The sequence below is a fragment of the Theropithecus gelada genome, chromosome 5 (genome assembly GCF_003255815.1).
Source record: "Theropithecus gelada isolate Dixy chromosome 5, Tgel_1.0, whole genome shotgun sequence".
NCBI lineage: Eukaryota > Metazoa > Chordata > Mammalia > Primates > Cercopithecidae > Theropithecus > Theropithecus gelada.
Genome location: NC_037672.1, coordinates 98,857,855 through 98,878,844, shown reverse-complemented (window position 1 = coordinate 98,878,844; position 20,990 = coordinate 98,857,855). Strand labels below are relative to the sequence as shown.

The 20,990-nt window shown below is 41.6% G+C and overlaps 2 protein-coding genes across 7 annotated transcripts in view; one reads left to right on the top strand and one right to left on the bottom strand.

Moving 5' to 3' along the window:
- Positions 1–563: 563 nt before the first annotated feature.
- LOC112624346 lies at positions 564–2,250 on the bottom strand. The gene is made up of 3 exons (XM_025384832.1): positions 2,141–2,250; positions 1,445–1,782; positions 564–1,130 (listed from the first exon to the last, which is right to left on the bottom strand). The coding sequence occupies exons 1-3, from the start codon at positions 2,248–2,250 to the stop codon at positions 805–807; spliced, it is 774 nt and encodes a 257-aa protein (XP_025240617.1). The 3' UTR covers positions 564–804.
- Positions 1,989–20,990, top strand: part of PPP3CA (protein phosphatase 3 catalytic subunit alpha) — a 338,247-nt gene continuing 319,245 nt past the window's right edge. For 3 of the 6 annotated variants that reach the window (XM_025385276.1, XM_025385274.1, XM_025385273.1), the window contains exon 1: positions 1,989–2,721. In XM_025385276.1, coding sequence (XP_025241061.1) covers positions 2,664–2,721 — 58 coding nt within the window. In that variant the 5' untranslated portion in view covers positions 1,989–2,663. The remainder of the gene's footprint in view (positions 2,722–20,990) is intronic. The other 3 variants (XM_025385278.1, XM_025385277.1, XM_025385275.1) reach the window with 2 other exon arrangements.

The window sequence follows — 20,990 nt, the reverse complement described above, 5'->3', positions numbered from 1 at the left end:
TTCCTGAGGAGATTACAGTGACCTCTCAGAGCTCATAATTTTATGTTCTCTGAAAATTCTAGGCTTTATTGAGGGCAAGAACAATTTTCGAATACACTCCCTCCCCACCTAATTACCCACCACAGTGTCTGGCATATAAATAAAAGGAGTACAGAAAATATATTTATTGAATGAATTGTCTAATTGCCACCCAGCATCCTGGGGTTGGAAATTGGGCAGAGAATCTCAGTGCCAGTGGCAGGCTCCCTATCCTGGTGGGATACACCCTGCGTCTGCTCTTTTTGCTAGGCCTCCACAGAGGTATCTAGTGTGTGTTTCTATACAGTGCAGTCCACATCAAAGCCATGCTGCAGTACAATCAGTCTCTTACTCAAAATTTTCAAGTTTGAGCTTTAATCTAATCCTTGTCTCCAAAACACTTCTGGCTTCATCTCCCAGCTCCCTAAATTTTTTTCGTTTTCATGTGTGTGTGTGTGTGTGGTATCAAATCTTTTATTGGACCCGTGGTCAATTGAGGAAATAGGAAAAACCTGATACTGAAGGACTTTGGAAATAAAACAGGAAAGACGAAGGGTGAGAAATTTATTCAGATTTCTTCATAATTCCCCCCAAAACCTCCAACCACGTTGCCAGTCCTTGGGTGCTGCGGTTGGTCGCGGAGAGGGGCTGTGTGGAGGTGACCTTCTGGTAGACGGAGACCCGCTTTTCAGACTCTGTGGCACAGCAGGCGGGCCAGGAAGGAACATTTGGGCCACTATCACTCTTGGCTCTGCCAAGCCTGACTTTCTCTTCTCTAGTTTCTTTTCAACCGGAGGGACAAGTGTGGGGATCCGCTTTGGACTCCAAGGCCCTGCCCGCACTGGCAGCACCAAGCGGGTGTAGAATGACTCGAAGGAGCAGGGAAGGAAGATGGGTGTCAGCTGTCCCGGCCAGTGGCTGCGTGTGTGTGTGTGTGTGAACAGGGAAAAGGCCACCCTTTCCCGTGTTTCTCCCGTCTCCTTGGTTCTTGGAGATCCGCAGGGCTGTCCCAGGTAACTCCGAGTTGCCCTGGGTCGCTGGGGCTTGATCCGCATGCTCCTCCGCTAGCCCGCTCCGGCGTTCCACAGCGCCCCGCCGCTCGGTGTGCACGCCTGGGTGGGACACAGTAACAGCCCCTACGCCGCCAACGCAAAAGCAAAAACAACCGTACACCCCATCGCAGTCGCAGCTTTTCTCCGCAAGGTAAGTTGTTTATTCGTCGCCGTTTTGGCGAACCTCCCTGGACAGCTGCGGCAGCGACGGCAGCTGCGCCGCGGGCGCCAAGCTCCCAGCCTCTTCCTTCCTCCGCCCTCTCAGGGCTGCCTCTTACCCTCACCCTCTTCCCTCCTATCCCCGCCTTTTCTCTTCTTGCCCTCTCGTGGGCCACGCAAACACCCGGAGACACCCTCTGCACTTGGCTACTCACACTGCGGCTTAACCCAGCCGACAAGGCACGCTTGCCAAAGAGGCGCGGGTGTGCGTGTGCGGGGTCCGCGTTCAGAGGCCAAAGGAGGGTGGCGTGGTAGAGCCCTTCCCCTCCCGGCCGCGACCCCTTGCCCACTCTCTTTCCCTAATCTCGGCCTGCCAGCAAAAGTGACACCTGAGCAGGGACTGGGCGGTGGAGGCTGCAGGCCCGCTGGTCCGGCAGCTGGGAGAAAACAGAGCAAGGGGCGGGGACAACGAGGAGGAGCGGGAGGAGGGACGAGCGGAGAGGCCGCCACCTGGCACTGAGTGATGTGCACTCTAGCCAATGAACGTGCGGGACTCCGACGTCGGGGCGGGAGGTCGGGGGCGGGCTCAGTGGGGAGGAGGAGGCTGCCGGCGCGCAAGAGGCGGGGGCCGGGAGGAGGAAGGGGAGGAGGCGGAGGCGGGCGCGGTGTCGGCGGCGGCGGCGGCGGCAGCGGCGGAGGGGGGTAGGCTGTGCCCGGGACTGTGTCTGCCGAGCTCCGCGACTGTGCCTGTGTGAGTGGAGGAGCGGCGCGGGGAGGCAGAGGCGAGCGCGGGCGATCGCGGCGGCGGGACGTCTCCGGCAGCCGCGGCACCAGCGGCGGCGCTCGGTGTGGAGAAGCAGCGGCAACAGCAGCAGCAGCGGCAGCGGCAGCACCAGCGGCAGCGGCAGCACCAGCGGCAGCAGCGGCGGCCGCCTCTCCGCCGCCGGGGACGCCAAGGTGCGGCTGGTGGCACTGACATCGGCGGCCCTGCCTCTCCTCCCTCGCCCCCGGCCTTCCCCATGTGATCGGTCTTAATCCCGACCGTGTGTGCGCGCGTGGGGCTCCATTCCGCGGTGCCGGTTCTCCGTGCCGGGGTGGGTGCTCGTGTGTGCGCTTCTTCTCCCCATCCCCCTTCCCCCAAGAATAAAAGAAGAACCGGGAGGCGTGCTTAGAAAATAAATAAATAACCACCACACACGCGGAGCCCAGAGCGAGTCGGCGGGGCTGGCGGCAGCGGCGGAGGAGGAGTGAAGGCGGCGGCGGCGGAGGAGGGACGCGCGGAGAAGGCAGCAACTTTAAAGCCAGCTCAGAGCCTAGACCTCCAGCCGAGCGGTTTGCAGCGCGGCGGCGGCGTTGAGTGTCTGGCCCGCCGGTTCGGTCGGGGTGTGCAGTCGGACGGACGAGCAGCGCGTCGCTGTCCTCCGGCGGCTGGAGATGTCCGAGCCTAAGGCAATTGATCCCAAGTTGTCGACGACCGACAGGGTGGTGAAAGGTAAGCGGAGCGCCGCGGTGGCCTGGGTGCACCGTGTGCCGCAGGCGCCTGGGCAGCTCGCCTCGCCTCGCCTCCCCTCCCCCGCCCCAGGTTCTCCTCTACCCGCTCCAGCCGCGGACCTTCTAGGATATTGTGCAACCCGCGAACCCCCCGCTCCCGCGGCGCCCTTCCCCCACGCGTCCCACCCAGCCTCACTTGGGGCATTTTTATTGACGGGGGCGTCAGTTGGCAAATGGCTGAGCCGCGGGGAGGTGGCGGCGGGGGTGGCGGTGGCGGGAGGGGGCGCCCGGGGGGTGGTTGCTGGTAGGGTGTAGCTGCTGTGACAGAAATAGGAAGTGGGTGGCTGCTCGCAGGCTTGCATGGGATCGGGTTTATGGTTTTCTTCTGCAGAGGGAGGGGTGATTTATGGCTTTTAAAAAATTAATATGGCATTTTTATGTGGCCGTGGCTTTCCACCGACTGCCTCGCTCCGGCAGGGTTCTCTTGGCGCTCCATTGCAGCAATTCCCTCCGCGCCCCCCTCCCCCTCCCCTGGAAGGGCCTGCACAGGACTCGCGAGAGAGCGGGAGAGCGTGGGGGGAGCCCGGCGCTTCCTTCCGCGCGGGGCGGGGGCGGGGGCGGCCGCTGGCTGGAGGGTGGCCGCGGGGGGCGCGGGAGGCGGGGAACGACCCGAGAGCACCAGCCGTTGCCGCCCCGGGATTTCCCCCGCACGCCCCGGGGAGAGACACGAAAACCACTTCTCTAGCCTCCCTTGCCATCCCCGGCAGGCCCCCGCCGACCTGTCATTGCTCTTGAAGGGTTCTCCACTCGTGCACACCTCCCAAGTGATAACCTCATTCCGCCTGCTTCCTCCGTGCCCTGGCATCCTTTTTGTAACGGGCTGTTTGATTCCTATTACTGCCTCCTCTTCCCCGCCTCCGGGATGATAAACTCCTGGCGAGGATGGCACTGAGGTTGCTGGCAAAGAGAAACTGGGATGTGCGGAGTGAGGAAGGGGACAGGCTGTGGTTGTTCTCTCTATCGCACGGGGATCCACCGGCCTCCTTGTATTCCTAGGTGTAGTGGGGGAGGAACCATCCTATGAATCCTGGAAGGATGAGGCAGCAGAGCAGACCCGCCTGGATTAAGTAGTATCTCTCATTCCTGGGGGTCGGGACACCAAGCAAAGCAGGGATGGGCATGAGCTGTGCGCGGAGCGGGCCTCTGAAATTGGAAACAGCTCTGGCTGGTGTAATGTGTGTATGTGGTGTGTAGAACAGAGATGGTATCTAATGTGGCCAGAGCATGCAGCTAGAGTGCAAGGCAGTCAAGTCGTTCGCACCATGAGCACTTGAAAGTGAAGTAAACCCAGCAGCCCAAAGACCATGATACACAAGTCCCTTTGGGGTTTCAGAAATGATTCTTTCTCCTTAGAGGTTTACTCAATTTCTAAAGTAATTTTTCTGTGTGAGTGGCAGTGGTGATGGGGGAAATTGTGTTCCCTTTTTTCAGAAAGAACAAAATATCTTCTTTTGTTTTGGTTATACTGGAATCATTCCTGCTTCAGTTTCTGTGCAGGATTCATACACCCATGAAAATAATGAGGAAATAGCTCTGCAAAAATTATTTGAAATAGGGCTGCAGAGAGATGCACAGCTATTTTATTTTTCCTGCGGGCATGGATTTTCATGGAAACAGTCCATTCAGATTTATTTGAGAGAGCTGTGTTTTGCATGAAAGGCTTCTGTTAACATTTTCAAAAATTGAGACCCTTTGCTGGAATATTAGAGAATGATAACTGTCTCCTTAATGTGTGAAGTTTAGATGTAGCTCTAATCTAGGTTAAGATCAAAACAATGTAAAACTTACAATTCAAATGATACTAGTGAATGTGTTGGCAGTTAAAAAAACACTTGTGCACACATAGGGTCACGTTCCCTGTTTTAAATCACAGGATGTGGATTCTTAATGTAAATGTAAAGTCATCAGGTGAACATGTAAAAATAAATGTTTATACTTTCTGGCTTAGTGTCTCTACCAGTTAGAATGGAAGAGCAAATGGAAGAGCCCACTCAACCATTCCAAGGCTACTCTGCCTTGGTTTTTTTCAATGCTGTATCATTATAAATGACTTTTCATTTTAGATACACACACTCTCCCATAATTTCAAAAATTTTATTTACATACTATGTGGATAATAGACTCAAAATAGGAAAAGTTAATTTTGCATTTGTTTTGATAGAGATCCTGGTGTGAGATGTGAAATGTGAAATTTTGTTTATAGAAGTTTTGTTGATGAATCCTGATTTTAAGGTGGATACCCTGTTGTTGTTTATCCTGTGTTTTCTTGTAGACTTTATATTATTGGCATGAAAGGCATTATCCAAGGTTGGATTCAACATTTTGTCGTACATAAGATTTTTGTGATTAGTTATTTGAGATAATCTATTTTGATTATTAGCCTTCTGTGAAATAATATTTCCTCTTGAATATGTATACACATATTGAATGAATGGAAAGTATGGGTATGCTGGATGTGAAACCTACTAACAAGTGATTTAATTTCCAAAAATTAGATAATACGGAGTTTAGAAACCATGATTTACTTGAAATTTTGTTAGAACTTCATCTCAATGGCTATTTAACTCATTCTTAAATACAGAAAAGAAGTTATCCTTGAGGAAGTATTTGTGCCCCTTAAGTTTTCTCTTTTTTACAAAGTATGTGCAGTATTATTTACTATATATGCATACAGAAATAAATATTCAGATTGTTATTACCGTGGCATGCCGTGGCATTTGCTTACAGTTACCATTGTTAGTGTCATCTGGCTTTTGTTGTATAACAGATTGCTATTTACAAATAAAGATGTGCTTGTGGTTTGTAGTAATATGATGTGACTGTTTTCTTAATTGTACTTTTAGAATGCAGCTTTAGAGAGGTAGGTTGAGTTTGTCTCAACTATGTTATTTTTGAGGTTTATAGAATCTGCTAGCATGTATTCAGAGACCCTGATCAGTTCTAAACCTTAAAAATGAAAGAGAATGATGGCAGTGGAGATGAAAAATATTCATTTAGATTATCCCAGGAGAAAAAGTTACTTTAGTTAGCAAAACTAGTGCTGTTTCATTTTGAGTCTTCTTGGATTAAAACAATGGAAAGTAGAAAAATTCAGTGAAAACATCTTGCTAATGACATTTGCTGGAAATCAAAATAATTTGATCTATTTATTGTTTTGCATTATGTTTTTAAAGATACATGCAGCAAACCGATGGCAATAAATAGAAGAATAACCATCTTCCTCCCCTCAACCCCTGTCCTGATTTTTCTCTTGGTGGTACTCTACAGGCCTTGTCCCAAACTTTGGCTTTCTTCATTTCTCTCTATTCCTGCTTAGAATGTTTTGTCTGGCCCTAGCATTCCCTGTTGGTCATAGAACTTTGCTATGTAATAGTTAAAAATACTTAGAGGAAATTAAACCCTATGTGATAATGAGTGTTTGGCTTTGTTAAATCTCTTAACCTTCCTTCCCTCTGTTCCCATCCCCAAGTTATTTTGTGATGGGACTTTTACCTTAACACAAACTGATTGTAATGGTAGAAATTTTGTAAACTATGGGAGGCTGTTGAGAATAAATTTCTGAGAAGAGTTTTGTGGAATCTCTCAGAAACTGTAGGTAGGACGTCGTTGTGCTTTGTGTAAGGTTGCTTTTGGCTCTAGAGAATGAGCTGTTTTCCAGGTGTATTCACAGCTTAGTACTTAATGTAGACAGAGTACACATAGGGGAATTCTGAAAAGATACTAAGATCCTATATAGAAGCAAGAAGATGCTAATTAAGTATTATTAAGTAAATAAGGATTCCAGTCACTAGTATTTCTAGCTGGGTGAGACTGATAATACTACTTATTAAAAGAAAACAAATATGCCACATTGGTAATAACTGTGGTGTTTAGACCTTGATGCAACAGAGTAGTAAATAATGTCATTTATTTGTGGTGTTCCAAGAAGAACTTGTGAATTTATTTTGCTGACATTTTGTTACCATCAGTTGAGTTTCATGTATCTGGTTTTCAATTTGAGTATAGTGAAACTTTATTAATTCAGTATCATGAATTTAAATTTATTGTGAAAAAACACCAGTGTTTGTTGGCTGAAGTTTACATCAGCATTGGATGTGAAGAAAGGGGTCCAGTAATCAAAAAGTATAAACAACGTAGTTCCAGCATTGTTAATATGCCAAGAGAACAAATTCTTTTTAATACTTAGTGAACAGTGTGCAAATTCATCCTGCTCGTTACAAGTTAGGTTGGTCTATTTATTAACATTTCCTTTCGGGACTATTATAAAGTGAATATAACACAAGTACATTGTTGTAAATACATTCAGTAAATTTAATGATTAATGCAACAATTGAGACTGGGATTCAGGGGAATTCTGGTGATTCTAAAATGCCATCAATTAGAATAATCAACATTTTGAAGATAATAGTTTTTTTGGGAAGTGTGGAACAGAACCCTTACTTTAAATGGACAGTATATCTTAAGACATCCAGTTAAAATAGGAAAAATTTAACATCTAGCATCTAATTGATGAGGTTTACTCTAAGATTTGTTTAAAAATATGCCTTTTAAAATCTGTTTGTCTCTTTATTTATTTGTAATTTTAGAGAGATGAAATATGATTTTGAGATACCATTCATTTATAACTTTTGTAATTGGCCTCCCATGCTTTTCCTTATCTTTTTTTGTGTCAGCTATGTGTACATTTGAAACTAATTATGACACCAAATAAAGAATCCATTTAGGGTGACCTCATTGGAAAACACCATTTTTGCAGAGATACTCACTCTCCTTTTAGCAATGGAGATGTGATGGTTAAATTACCATTTTGAATACTTCCAGAACTGTGAAGAATGGTGGTGATTCATGATGCAGAATTTTGATAATTACTAAAAATCATTTTGTCAATTTTTTTTCAGCAACTTTCTGATGTAGCAGTCTCTTGATATATAAGAGGCATATGGTGAGACCTTGAACTTCAACTTTCTGTAATTCCACTGGTATATGTTATAACTTCACAGGCTAACTTTCCCTATACATAAAAGGGGATTAATTGTATCCACTGCCAACTTGTGAGGACCAGAGGATAATCAAATGGGATATGGGGGGTGGGTGGTTACACTTTGTCCACCGCCTGGTAATGGCGATTCAGTCACTGCTAACACAGAATTAGAAATGACAACATGTTATGTATGTTTTGGTCACCTGAGAATAATCAGAACCATTAGTATTGAAAGCCATGAGTGCCTTGGGTCAAGAGTAGGTTATGATGAATTTTATTTTTATAGTTAAAGAAGTGGAGACAGAATACATAGAATGGTTACAGGTAAGTGTGAACAAATTATTTTCTTTATTAAAGAGGCTTTTCTCACTTAAAAATATTTTTGAAAATTGCCACTGGCCAGGTGTGGTGGCTCACACCTATAATCCCAGCACTTTGGGAGGCTGAGGTGGAAGTTTGGACAACATAGCAAGACCATATCTCTTAAAAAAAAAAAAAAAAAAAAAAAAAGAAAAGAAAAAAAGCAAATGGCCACTTCTTTTGGTATATTTAAGGTCTCTTCGCATTTTGTTCCCCATTTTGTTTTACTAAATAATTAGCTATGTAAAATAGTTTGATTGGGAGAGGAAGCTTTTTATATTTCTGTATTTAGCAGACATAAAATTCTGGTAATAAATATTATGATCTAGTTTGACCTTGGCCTGAGGTTCACTAAATAAATACTGTTAAACATTGCTTTCTGTTCAGGTAAATATATACACAGGAATAGAATAGCATACTCTCCTGCAAAGGAATGTCATTTACTTTCATTTTGAAGGATGTTGTCTTAAGCCTGTTTGTCTGAACTCCAGATAATGACCCACACTGATGCTCTGGTTTGACAAACAAAATCCTCAGATTTGATGATTTTGTTAATTTCTAGAGCAGGCTCAGGTCAAAATATCAGTCAGTGATTCTGAGGTGTTGCATTCCTATTTTTAAAGCAGTCATTAGGTGGGACTGATGTGTGCAATGAAATAGGATTTTAGTTTGTAAATTAAGTCTTTAGTACTCTTGACATTTTCAGCATTCTAAAATCATTTTATTTTACAATAATTCTATCTTTTATATGAATCCATCAATTATATTTCATTTGAGAAGTCAAATAACAATATTGTATTCCTCCATGGTTAGGGGTTCTGAATAATGGCTTAAATCAGATGGGTTGTCAACTTTATGACCTAGCCCAGTTGCTGGTATCTCAAATCTGTTTTAACAAATATGCACTCGGATAGTGGAAACTTTAGATATTAAAAAATAAAAGCCCTCACTGAGGAAGTGGCAATAAATTATTAAAATGCTATGTTTTTGGAATTCAAGTAGATTCTTTTTGAGACCATCATAGAGAGGAATAGAACTTTGTTTTCCTTCTTTTTGTTTTCCTTATCCATGCTTTTGGATAGTCACAGCAAAATATACTGTGACTCTATTTTAAAAAATGGTCTGCCTGTCTGTGAACTTCTGTCTCTTGCAACTGGAAGTTTTGTGTGTATCTTTCTGCAAAAGAGGAAAACAAGTAGATATCAATGATTTATAAAAGCTACCTCAAGATTATGACATACTACTTTACAATGTTTGTCAATTTCAGGTACTTTCGACAGCTGTGAAACCGGAAGAATGGTGGTTGATGTTCAAAGACAGAGTTTTATTTATATGGAGCTAAATTTAAAAAAATTTTCATCAGCTCTAAGATTCTTAGACTTAAAGTGAGTCTTTCTGTGGTGATTTTATTGTCCTAGCTTTCCTTTCTTTGGGGAAGAATTAGTAGTAGTTTTCATTTAAAATGTCCAGTTGTTTTTATGTAATATCAAAATGTTTTGGAAATTCTAGTCTGTCAGTGTCTAAACTATGTGTCTTGGTTGCTGCATATACTTGGAAGTTGCATAAAATTGTTAATATTTGTATTCAAAGTTTTAGTTTGAAAAAAATGGTCATTGTCTTATTGGTCCCTAGCTCAATGCCTTGCTCATTATGCACTGAATAAATTCTTGTTGAATGATATGGGCATTGCAAAATTCTCATGTGCCTTCTGAAGCCTTTGTTTTTATTTTGAGTGTATTATATTAAGTTCCATTTGTAAATGGTTCTGTATGGTGACTGGCGAATTGGAGTGCTTCTTTCTCCAGCCCAGTCGGGGCATGGAGTATGAGAAGGAGGCATTAATAAGGTTACACAATTAGAATGAGAGCTGTTTTGTTTGGTCACTTGAACTCACTTTATCCCTGCTGAATATAAAAGGCTAAGTTCTATTCAGTTTAGTTTATTTGCTTGAACCTGACACCTGTCTTTCAGTTTTTATTGTATTCCCCCTTAGGCTGATCAATTTCTGACAAGTGAGAAAAAATATATTAATCAATGAGTGTTTGATTTATTGGGTGATTTGTGTATTTTAATTATTGTCTAGACATGGACTTGAAGATAAAATGACCTGGTAAATTTCATGAAAAAGAAAACAAATTGGAAAAAACCTGTTTCCCTGTTTACATCTCAATATATCATTTCCTGTAGTGCTTTTGTAATCCAGAAATGCAGCCTTCTCCAGCATGACCTCTTTCCCTTCTCTGGCCCCCAAAATGTCATTGGATGCCTTCCAGTGGAAAAATACACAGGCTATGAAAAGTTAAGAAAAAGGTAGCACTAACGCTGTTGACTCCTTAGATTCTTACAAGTGGGCTTTGAGCCATCCATTGACATTTGTTTTTAAGACATCTTGTAAGTTATGCCATTTTATCAAGTTAAATTAAAAGCAGGATATATTCTTAAAAGGATGGAACCTGAATCAGGAATTCAGGTTTATTTTATTTTTTGTTTGCTTTTTACAAAGGAATTACATTTTAAAAAATGATAAATCTGGCATTGTTGGTTCATTATATTTAATGCTATTAAAGTTACACACATTCCTGTTTTGTGTGGGCCTGAGTATTGGGATAACAAATGTTCTCCTGATCATTCAGTTCTCTTCTTTCGAGCTTCAGTTCAGAAGTTGCATCCTCTGGGACCTGCATCTCCTGACACCTTCACTTAGAATAAAGGAATTGAGCCTCTTCCTTCTCACAGAGAACACCTTGATAAAAGCATGTTGCTGTGATGACTTGTTTCCTTGTCTGCCTCTCCTCCCCAGGAAGTGTAAAGTCCTAGAGACAGAAGTTCTATCTACTTTTATATCTTTAGCTCTAGCACAGGGCCTGCTGTAGAATAGGCATTTGATACATGGTTGTTAAATGAATGAAATAACATAAAGGATAAGATGGATTTAAATTTCTAAATTATAGGATTCCTTTATGTTTTGAAATTTTGTCAATCTTAAATCATGATCAGTATGCAAACGTCTGATGAGTTTCTTGACTTATAAGCTCCCGTCATTGTAGAAGTGTGTTTTCCTATGAAGTTTTGAAGTGCTGTATTTTATTAACTGGCATTATATGATTGTTGCTCAGTAGCCAGCATGCAGAAGCATAACTGGCAGAAGTGGCCTTCCCATGGGGAGTGGTTGGCTTTTAGTGGATTATTGTCACAATGTGTATAGGTTGATTTCCTCAAAGGTGAGTGATGGTTTCTTTCTCAGGAAGACAGGTAATGATACTAAGTTGAGGGGAGAGGCATTTGACAAGCATGTGGGAGGCCCATATTAGTCTTCACAATGTGCATATTGAAATGAATAAAAATGTATAAGATTAGGAATTGGAACAAAGATTAAAACATACTATACATCCTGATAGGTGATGACTTACTGTGCATATACCAATAAAAAATGTTCAGGCCCATCACAAGTACAGGCTGCTCATGAGTCACCTCTCCTGATGGCATGTCTGCATGGTGAGTGTTTTTAGAAAAGCTCAGTACTGGAATCCACACCAACAGAGTGGCAGTATAGTGAAGCACTTGCTCTTAGTCCCATCCTTACAGAAGACCACTAAAGCTGCACTACTCCAGATGTGGTCGTATGACTTCTGATTAAAGAAAGCCAGCTGCGGCTTTCCAAGCTCCATTTTATTTTTGTTCTGAACCGATATTTCCGGTCTCTCACATGGGCCAGGATATACTTTTTCTTACTAACACAGAAATACTTTCATTTCAAAGAGTTGAAGACTAAGGAAATTATAGTTTCCTAAATAAAATCTCACTGTTAGCTTCTGTTGGTTTGCATTCAGCAACCAGGAGGGAATCTCTGTTGTCATTGCCTCTGGTCAGAATTCTCCCTGAGTACTCTGTCTCATTCCACATGCCCTTCCAGAAATGGATGTGTTAAATTTTGGAGTATGTTTTATAAAATAGCCCCCAAGATGATTAAAGGACTTTAAATAAATTGTGATAGGAACTGAGAGATTATTCAGTCTGAACAAAAAAGGGTGAGTGGTGATTTAACTACAGGCTTCAAATACTAGAACATCTTTCTGTAGTTGATCATACTCAGGTGTTCATCACGCCAGTCAACTACAGAGAGGAAATATTTAGAAGCATCAGAGAATTAGGTGATTTAAAAAAAAATTTAACCAGTTAGGGGCATTTGACTTTGGGATGGTTTATGGGAATCATCTGAATGGAGAGAATAAATGATTCTCATTTATTTTTGTTGTAAATGTGAACTTTATGTGTGCTGAAGAATAGTCTAAACCAAATGGCGTTTTGAAGCTGGAAGGATCCTTGGAAATAAATCTAATTTTCTGTCTGGCTCAGAATCCTTTATTTGTTGGGGAGAAGGATTGGGGGATGTAGGGGAGACCTTTTATCTCTTACACTTGCTCATGCTTGAATTTAGGCATACAAATCAGACTCCTAGAATTGGAAGGTACACCAGAATTCTAGCTCAGGCTATCTCTAATGTGAAACTCCTTGTCCAGCCTCTCTGATGGATAGAATCCCATCCCTGCATGTACACATCTAGTGAGAGGCAGCTCTCTATTCCATATACCTCTCACTCCATCCTGGACAACTCTGCTTTCAAGGAATATTTTCTTATGCTTGATTACAATCTGACGCTTTCAATGTACTTCCTTGTTCTTAGCATTGCCCTACAGAATTCCATAGAATGAGTCTTAACCTGTTTGCCTCCAGAGAGCTCATTTGATATTAAAAACAGGTTTTTTTTTTTTTTTTGTTTGTTTGTTTGTTTTTGACAGTCTTACTCTGTTGCCTAGGCTGGAGCGCAGTGTCGCGATCTTGGCTCACTGCAACCTCCAGCTCCTGGGGTTCAAACGATTCTTGTGCCTCACCCTCCCGAGTAGCTGAGACTACAGGCATGTGCCACCTTGCCTGGCTAATTTTTTTGTATTTTTAGTAGAGACAGGGTTTCACTATGTTGGTCAAGCTGGTCTTGAACTCCTGACCTCAAGTGATCCACCTGCCTTGGCTTCCCAAAGTGCTGGGATTACAGGCATGAACCACTGCAGCTGGCCAGCTTTCTCGTTCTTAAGTCTGCTTTTTTTTTGTTTGCTTTTTTTTTTTTTTTTTTTTGAGACAAAGTTTTGCTCTTGTTGCCCAGGCTGGAGCCCTATGGTGCGATCTTGGCTCACTGCAACCTCCGCGTCTTGGGTTCAAGCCATTCTCATGCCTCAGCCTCCCAAGTAGCTGGAATTACAGGCACTGCCACGACACCTGGCTATTTTTTTTTTTTTTCTTTTTGTATTTTTAGTAGAGATGGGATTTCACCGTATTGACCAGGCTGGTCTTGAATTCTTGACCTCAGGTGATCCACCCACCTTGGCCTCCCAAAGTGCTGGGATTACAGGTGTGAGCCACCCATGCCTGGCAGTTTCTAGGTCCTCCTCCATCCTAGGAGTCTACCTTTAAACCCAAGTCAGGCTGTTGGAGTCCCTTGAAACTGGAGAAGTGAACAAAGGTTGATCTTGACTGACTTATTCCACAGAACCTCCAGCATCTCGTGCTCAGTTACTTGGTACTCTTGCTTGCCCTTCCGTGTCCTCATGCCAACTTGGAACTCAAAAGTCTTTACAGGTGGGCCCAGTTTAGCATCCCGTGATACCCCTTGGGAGGGTGAGAATTGCCACAGTCATGATGCTCTTAGTTCTTATGCCTTTCCCGTTGAAATTCCCTTGTTTTTTTTTTTTTTTTTTTTCCATGACTTATGCAGTTTCAAGTCATCAAATGCCTAATCTGATCTATAAGTAGAAGTCTCTGTAAAATCTAGATAGCAGATGTGTTTTAACAGTGATTTTCTAAAGGCATTGCTTTCACCTTTCATTTATAATACAGGCAAGTAATAAAGACAGGATGAAAGCATAGCACCATGTGGTGATAGTGGGGCTAGTGAAAGACAGGCCATGCCCCTTTGTTTACTTTTCAAATCACGCCACAAAGACAACTAGCTCAGCACCTCACTTGACCAGAGCCAAACCTTCCTCTTGTGCTTGCTTTCACTTGTGCCTAATCTTTGAAGATTGTCTGCTCCTAATGCCGTTGAATTTGGCAAATGTAGTGAATTTGATTGTAATTTGATAACTAGTTTGAGTTTCACTGAGTTATGAAGGAGACCAGTGGTTTCCAACTATGGTGTCACAACACATTGTTGTGTTAGACTCAGCTGTGAGGTATTAACAGCTACTGATAACCTACAGAAGTTTGCCAATGACTTATTTTAAGATATCTGTGTATAAACGAGAGTGGATTCACATTCAACCCTAAAATGCTACTTTCCCTTGCATTCTGACATGAGGGGATGGAGCTTCAACTGTCATGGTGGGCATTTTGTATAACTTGCAGTTGCTGGATCTTACTGATAGGTCTTTAATCACAGTGGAAATTACATATGTGTGTATTTCCCTGAACATTTTTTTTATGTTGGTTCATTAGAATCTGGATTTGTTTATCCTAGTGTTTCATAGAAGTGAATGTTATATCATGTATATCTGGAGGGAAGAAAGGCCGAGACCTGTCATGGGAGACTGTCCCTTTGCTAGCCAGGTCTGTAAATTGAGTAGATCTTGAAACATTTAGGTAGGCACATTTGGGGTGACTTCAAAGTGCTTTATGAGGTCTTCTCTCCTCACACATCTCCAGGGACTGCCATACCTGAAATTTTGTGATTTTTTAAGATAAGAATGGCCTTTTTGATAGATATTTCCAAAGTACCTGATCTTTAAAACATAATTTACTGAACTGGATAATTTAAATTTTTTTCCCTTTGGATAATGTTGAATCTAGGAAAAAAATCCTGTTGTTCAGGGGACTTTTCGAGAGTGAACTTTCACGCTTCTTTTTAAATCCATATCCCATGCCTCTTTGAAAGTGTCACTTGGGGGTTGGGCGCGGTAGCTCATGCTGGTAATCCCAGTACTTTGGGAGGCCGGGTGGGTGGATCACCTGTGGTCAGGAGTTTTAGACCAGCCTGGCAAACATGGCGCAAAACCGTCTCTACTAAAAATATAAAAATTAGCTGGGCGTGGTGGCGGGTGCCTGTAATCTCAGCTACTTGGGAGGCTGAGGCAGGAGAATCGCTTGAACCCGGGAGGCAGAGGTTGCAGTGAGCAGAGATCCGACATTGCACTCAAGCCTGGGTTACAAGAGGGAAACTCTGCCTCAAAAAAAAAGGAAAAAAAAAAAAAAGTGTCATTGGGTTTTCCGTGCATCCCTATTTCTCATATGATATAATCTCCTGTTTGGTAAGTAGATTATTTGCTTGAGTGTAAAATGGCTGTTAGAAAGATACTGCTTCTACTTATTAAGCCATCGATCTACCCATCCTGCTTACGTATGTGTCAGACTTTTAGTGCTCACTATGTGTGTGGCTCTGCACTATGTTCTTGCAGCCTAACATAATGTAGGCAATCTGAAGGTTACTGTCCAGTGTGAGAAGCAAAAGGAAACCACAGTATAAGTTGTGCTTACTTTAATAGCAGAAGGTGCTACATCCTACTGTGGAATGCAGAAAAGGGAGTGATAAGCTGCCTCCATAGACTGTGTTTTCGTTTTTTGCAAAAATAAGTGTAATCAATATTAATTTGTGGGAAGTGTAGGATATATTGCCATATGTTATGACTTTGAGCTTATTTTAAAATAAAGATGGATGCCCGTTTTTGCCTGACATGATAGTCAGTGTTATCAAAGACAAGAGGCAGACCATTCCTTCATTCACTCATTTCCAAAACACTGAATGTCATTCTGTGCCTAGTGCTATACAAAGCATGGGAGATTCAGTGTCGATAAGTCTTTGCTTTCCACTTAACAAGGGATGATTTTAATTATAGATTGTCTTCCTATTAAGTATGAATTTTAGCAGGCATTAAAATTAGTTTGATAATATGAGGAAAAAAATGAAGATTGAGGCCAGGTGCAGTGGCTTATGCCTGTAATCCCAATACTTTGGGAGGCTGAGGTGGGAGGATGGCTTGAGCCTAGGAATTTGAGACCAGCCTGGACATCATAGTGAGACCTCGTCTCTACAAAAAAACAAAACAAAACAAAACAAACACTGGACGTGGTAGTGCATGCTTGTTGTCCCAGCTGCTGCTCAGGAGGCTGAGGTGGGAGGATCGCTTGAGCCCAGGAGGTTGAGGCTGTGGTGAGCCATGATCATGCTGTTGCATTACATCTTGGGTAACAGTATGAGACCTTGCCTCAAAAAAACCAACCAACCAACCAACCAAACAAACAAAAAACATTGTATTTGGAATTCTGCAGCTATTATAACTCACTTATAAGCAGGGTATATGAGATAGAATCATGGACTATTGAAGGTGGAAGAGGGCTCAGAAGTGAGCTAGTTAAACTATCTTTCAAAAAGAAAAGGTATTTCTGTTAGATGGTTAACAAGCCACTCTTCACTCTGCCTCCCTCCACATACTTCCAGTGATGGGGAGACAGCATCACAGTGTGGAAAGAGCATTGGTTTACAGCTAGACAAAACCTGGACTTAAATCCTCTGTCCTCCATATACCAACTGTGTGTCCATGGGCAAGTCATGTAACCATCCTGAACCCATTTTTCTTACGGAAATTTGGAAACGATACTAAGTTTTTAAGGTTGTTGTAACGGCGAGAGGAATATTATGTAAAATATCTAGCGTTAGTGCCTGCATGGAAAGTGTTCCCAATATATGTTAGGTATTGTAATTTTGCTGCTGGACAGCTCCTTTGAAAGCCATGCTTTTTACTTCTAGAAGGAGTAGTAATTATCATTAAAGTAATACACTTCCTCACCTCCTATCCACTATCAAATCCATCGTACAGTCATTTGGGGGACCCTACCAATCCACTAAGGGAGGTTGGCAGTAGCTGTCCAATGGCTGCTTTCTGTGATATTTGACATGGTATCACTTTGTTCTTCTTGAAAGGTTGTCCTTATTGGCTTTCATGACTTTTTATTTTCTCGGGTTTTTTGCTATCTCATCTTGACTGAATCCTAAATGTTGATATTCCCTTATCCCTTTATACCTTCTTCTAGGCAGTCTCATGTCCTTACACTTACAGGATTGATTACTGCCTGTAGGATGATCACTGGCATGTCTGTATTTGCAACCTAGACTTTTCTCTTGAGCTGTCTCTCAAACCCTATATACAACGGTTGCTGTGGATGGGTATGGTGAAAATACAGTTGGGTGTCTTTTCTCCTGTGTTTCCTATGCTTGGTGATGTCATCACCACCCATCCAGTCAACTAAACATACCTTTCAGTTCAAGTCTTTTAAATACTTCTAACCTAGTGTTGCAGGAGCCTCACAACATCAGTGTCTCTGCTTTCAACCTTTTTCTCTTGCATACATGTATTTTGTCACATTGTCACTAGGATTATTTTCTAAAATGAACATTTGATTATGCCAATACCTACTTGGTGGTTGATCCCTTTTTTTACTGGTTTGTAGGAACTCTGTATATTATGGAATTTGACCCTATCACATGAATTCTGAAAATACTTATAGCATATGTTACATTGTACTGAACTTATTTTAAGTCTTCAATTTATTTGAATATAAATTTTTGGGAGCTGGGAGCATTTTTTATTTGTATATGAATTCTGAATGTTTATCTGTGTTTGGCATATAATAAAAGTTGATTGAGCTGAAGGACCTAAACACCCGAAGCACTCCTTCCCTGCTTTTCATTTGCTTTACCTCTGCATGGAACACTTTTAGTCTGTCTGTCCTGTGTGAAACTTCTCTGAAACCCTTACCAGCTGTCTGTGCTACTTCTCGTCCCTTGTATGCACAATGGATCACAAATGTTTGCAGCATTTTTTCTTCATTAACTGAGAAATCTCTGAGGGGCAGGGTCTTATCCACTTGATCTCTCCAGTGCTTAGTGCAATGCCTGGCACATTATTCTTCATTTGTGTTTTTACAACAAATTGACTGGAGAAGATATTTCTGTTTATTACACAAGAATAATGAAGCAAAGTACTTCCTCTCTTCCCAACCCATGTCATACTTTAGCTCCAGTTGAATTACTTTCTCTCATACTTTGAACTTTAGGAATACCTGACTTTCCCTGAGCATTTTCATGTGATGAACTTATAAACCCGGTCTCCTTTACTCTAGATTTTGTAATTTTTATTTGTAAACACAAAATTGAAAGTAATATCTCAGTTCGATTTATTCTTGCTAACCTCTGATTCTAGCCTTTTGAGACTTAAAATAAGAATCTGGAATACTTTTACCTATTCTTTTTAGTTATTTGTTCCAATTTATGCCATTAGTATATGTGTCTAGACATTTACCCAAACATGGCTGCTAAATTCATTTTTGGAGCCAGTCATTTTGGGTGAGTGTATTCACAGATTGCTTTGATTCTGCATATGTAACATGGGACAAATTCCCCGTGTTAATAAGCTGTGGCTTCTGTAGAAAAGGGAGGTGCATGAGGAATTGTTGTCCTTGATGTTTTTCTTACCTAGTTGGTATATTTTTCTGTAGCTCTACTTCAGAATAACTTTTTAAAGAATGTCCAGTGTTTTTGCCTACCTTGAGCTTTAATCTTTTGTGATTTCAGGGAGTGGAACAAATGAACTTTCTAAGGATAATGATTAGAGAATTTGTGCATTTATTTTTGGCAAATGTTTTGTAATATTTTACACATATTTGAAGAGAACACTGTTAATTTGTAGGTGAGTTTGCTTCTCCATAGGATCTTGCTCAAAGAAAAAAAGCAATAAAGTGTTTTGATATTTTTTGAGCTTTGTATTCTAAAAATTTTAATGGCATTAATATCCATGCCTTGCATGTATATTACCTCATTTTAAGTACCTTATGTGAAGTTTCCTAGTGAGTAAGTGGTGGATCAGGTATTTGGACTCCAAGTCTTGTCTCAGATCCTGGGTTTTTCTCACCATAACACTAACTTGAGAGCAAGATGAGGCCAAATATATTAGATAGTGTCAGTGAATGGATAGAAAATACTTAGTTATTAGGGATTTGTTTTTATATAAAATATCGTTGCTCCTGGAAATCATTTTGGCTGAACATCTGTGGCGTTTTCTGTGGGAGAAAAATCTATTACTTTTTGTGGGGTAAACATTTTTGTTTTCTTTGTAGAAATATGTAGTTGAGGCCCACAACAATGGGACTAGACTGTAAATTATGCTTTTCTTGACATTATTGACCTTATTACGGTGTTACAACACAAACGATCCAAAACATGAAGTACCAACTATGAGGTCCATAAAGAAGTCATTTTAATTGGACCTTAAGTTTTTCCCCTAGGTTAAGACTGGAAAAAAATGTAGTGCTAGTTATTATACACTGTTAGCTGTTTTTTGTAGACATTGCTTTTTTTATACAGGCAAATTTTGGAGATATTGTGGCTTTATACAGGCATATTTTGAAGATATTGTGGGTTTGGAGATATTCCAAACTGCCACAATAGAGCGAATTTCACAAGAAAGCTAGTCACACAAACTTTTTGGTTCACAATGCATGTTAAAGTTATGTTTACACTACTGTAGTCTGTTAAGTGTGCAATAACATTATGTTTGAAAAAGCAGTGTACGTACTTCACTTAAAAAAATACGTAACTGTTGTGCTAATGATCATCTGAACTTTCAGTGTCTTGGGGTGGCTGTTGCTTTATCAGCTGAGTGTATGTAGTATTCAAAATCCTTTGAGTTGCTTCTCAAGGATGAGCAAAGGAAGTAGTTTTTTTAGATTCCAAAGAAACTACCTACTTTGCTCATCTTTGAGAAGCAACTCTTTATCCATTAAAATTTTATCATGGTATTGCACCAAGTCAGTCCTGTCTTCAGGATTCACTTTTAATTCTAGTTCTCTTGATATTTCTGCCACATGTGTAGTTACTCCCTCCACTGAAGGCTTAAATTCCTCAAAGTCAGTTTATTTCAAACTCCTGTTAATGTGGATATTTTGACCTCTTTTCATTAATCATGAATGTTCTTAATGGCATCTGGAATGGTGAATCCTTTCCAGAAGATTTTCAATGTACTTTGTCCAGATCTATTAGAGGAATCACTATGTATGTCAGTGATAGTCTTATGAGATGTATTTCTTAAATAGTAAAACTTGAAAGTTTAAATTACTCCTTGATCCATGGACTGCAGAATGGATGCTGTGTACAAGATCAGAGCTCTTGGGTGACTAGGTGCATCGCAAAGAGCAGTAATATTTTGAAAGGAATTTTTTTTTTTCTCTGAGCAGAAAATCTCAATCTCAGCCAAGAGCTTAAAATATTCAGCAAACAATGCTGTAAACAGATGTGCTGTTATCCAGGCTTTGTTGTTCCACTTACAGAGCACAGGCAGAGTAGATTTAGCATAATTCTTAAGAGCTTTAGGATTTTCAGAATGGTAAATGAGCACTGGTCTCAACTTAAGTTACCAGCTGCATTAGCCCCTAAAAAAGGGAGTCAGCCTGTCCTTTGAAATTTTGAAGCCAAGAGTTGACTTTCCCTCTCTAGCTGTGAAAGTCCTAGGCAGCATCTTCTTCCAATAGAAGGCTGTTTCATCCCTACTGAAAATTTGTTGTTGAGTGTAGCCACCTTCATTAATGATCTTATTAGCAAGGTCTCCTGGATAACTTGGTGTAGCTTCTGCATTAAAATTTGCTGCGTCACTTTGCACTTTTATGTTGTGGAGATGACTTTTTGCCTTAAACTTCGTGAACCAACTTCTGCTGATTTCCAGCTTTTCCTCTGCAGCTTCCTCACCTCTCTCAGCCTCCATGGAATTGAAGAGAGTTAGGGTCTTGCTGCTGATTAGGTGTTGGCTTAAGAGAATTCTGTGATTGGTTTG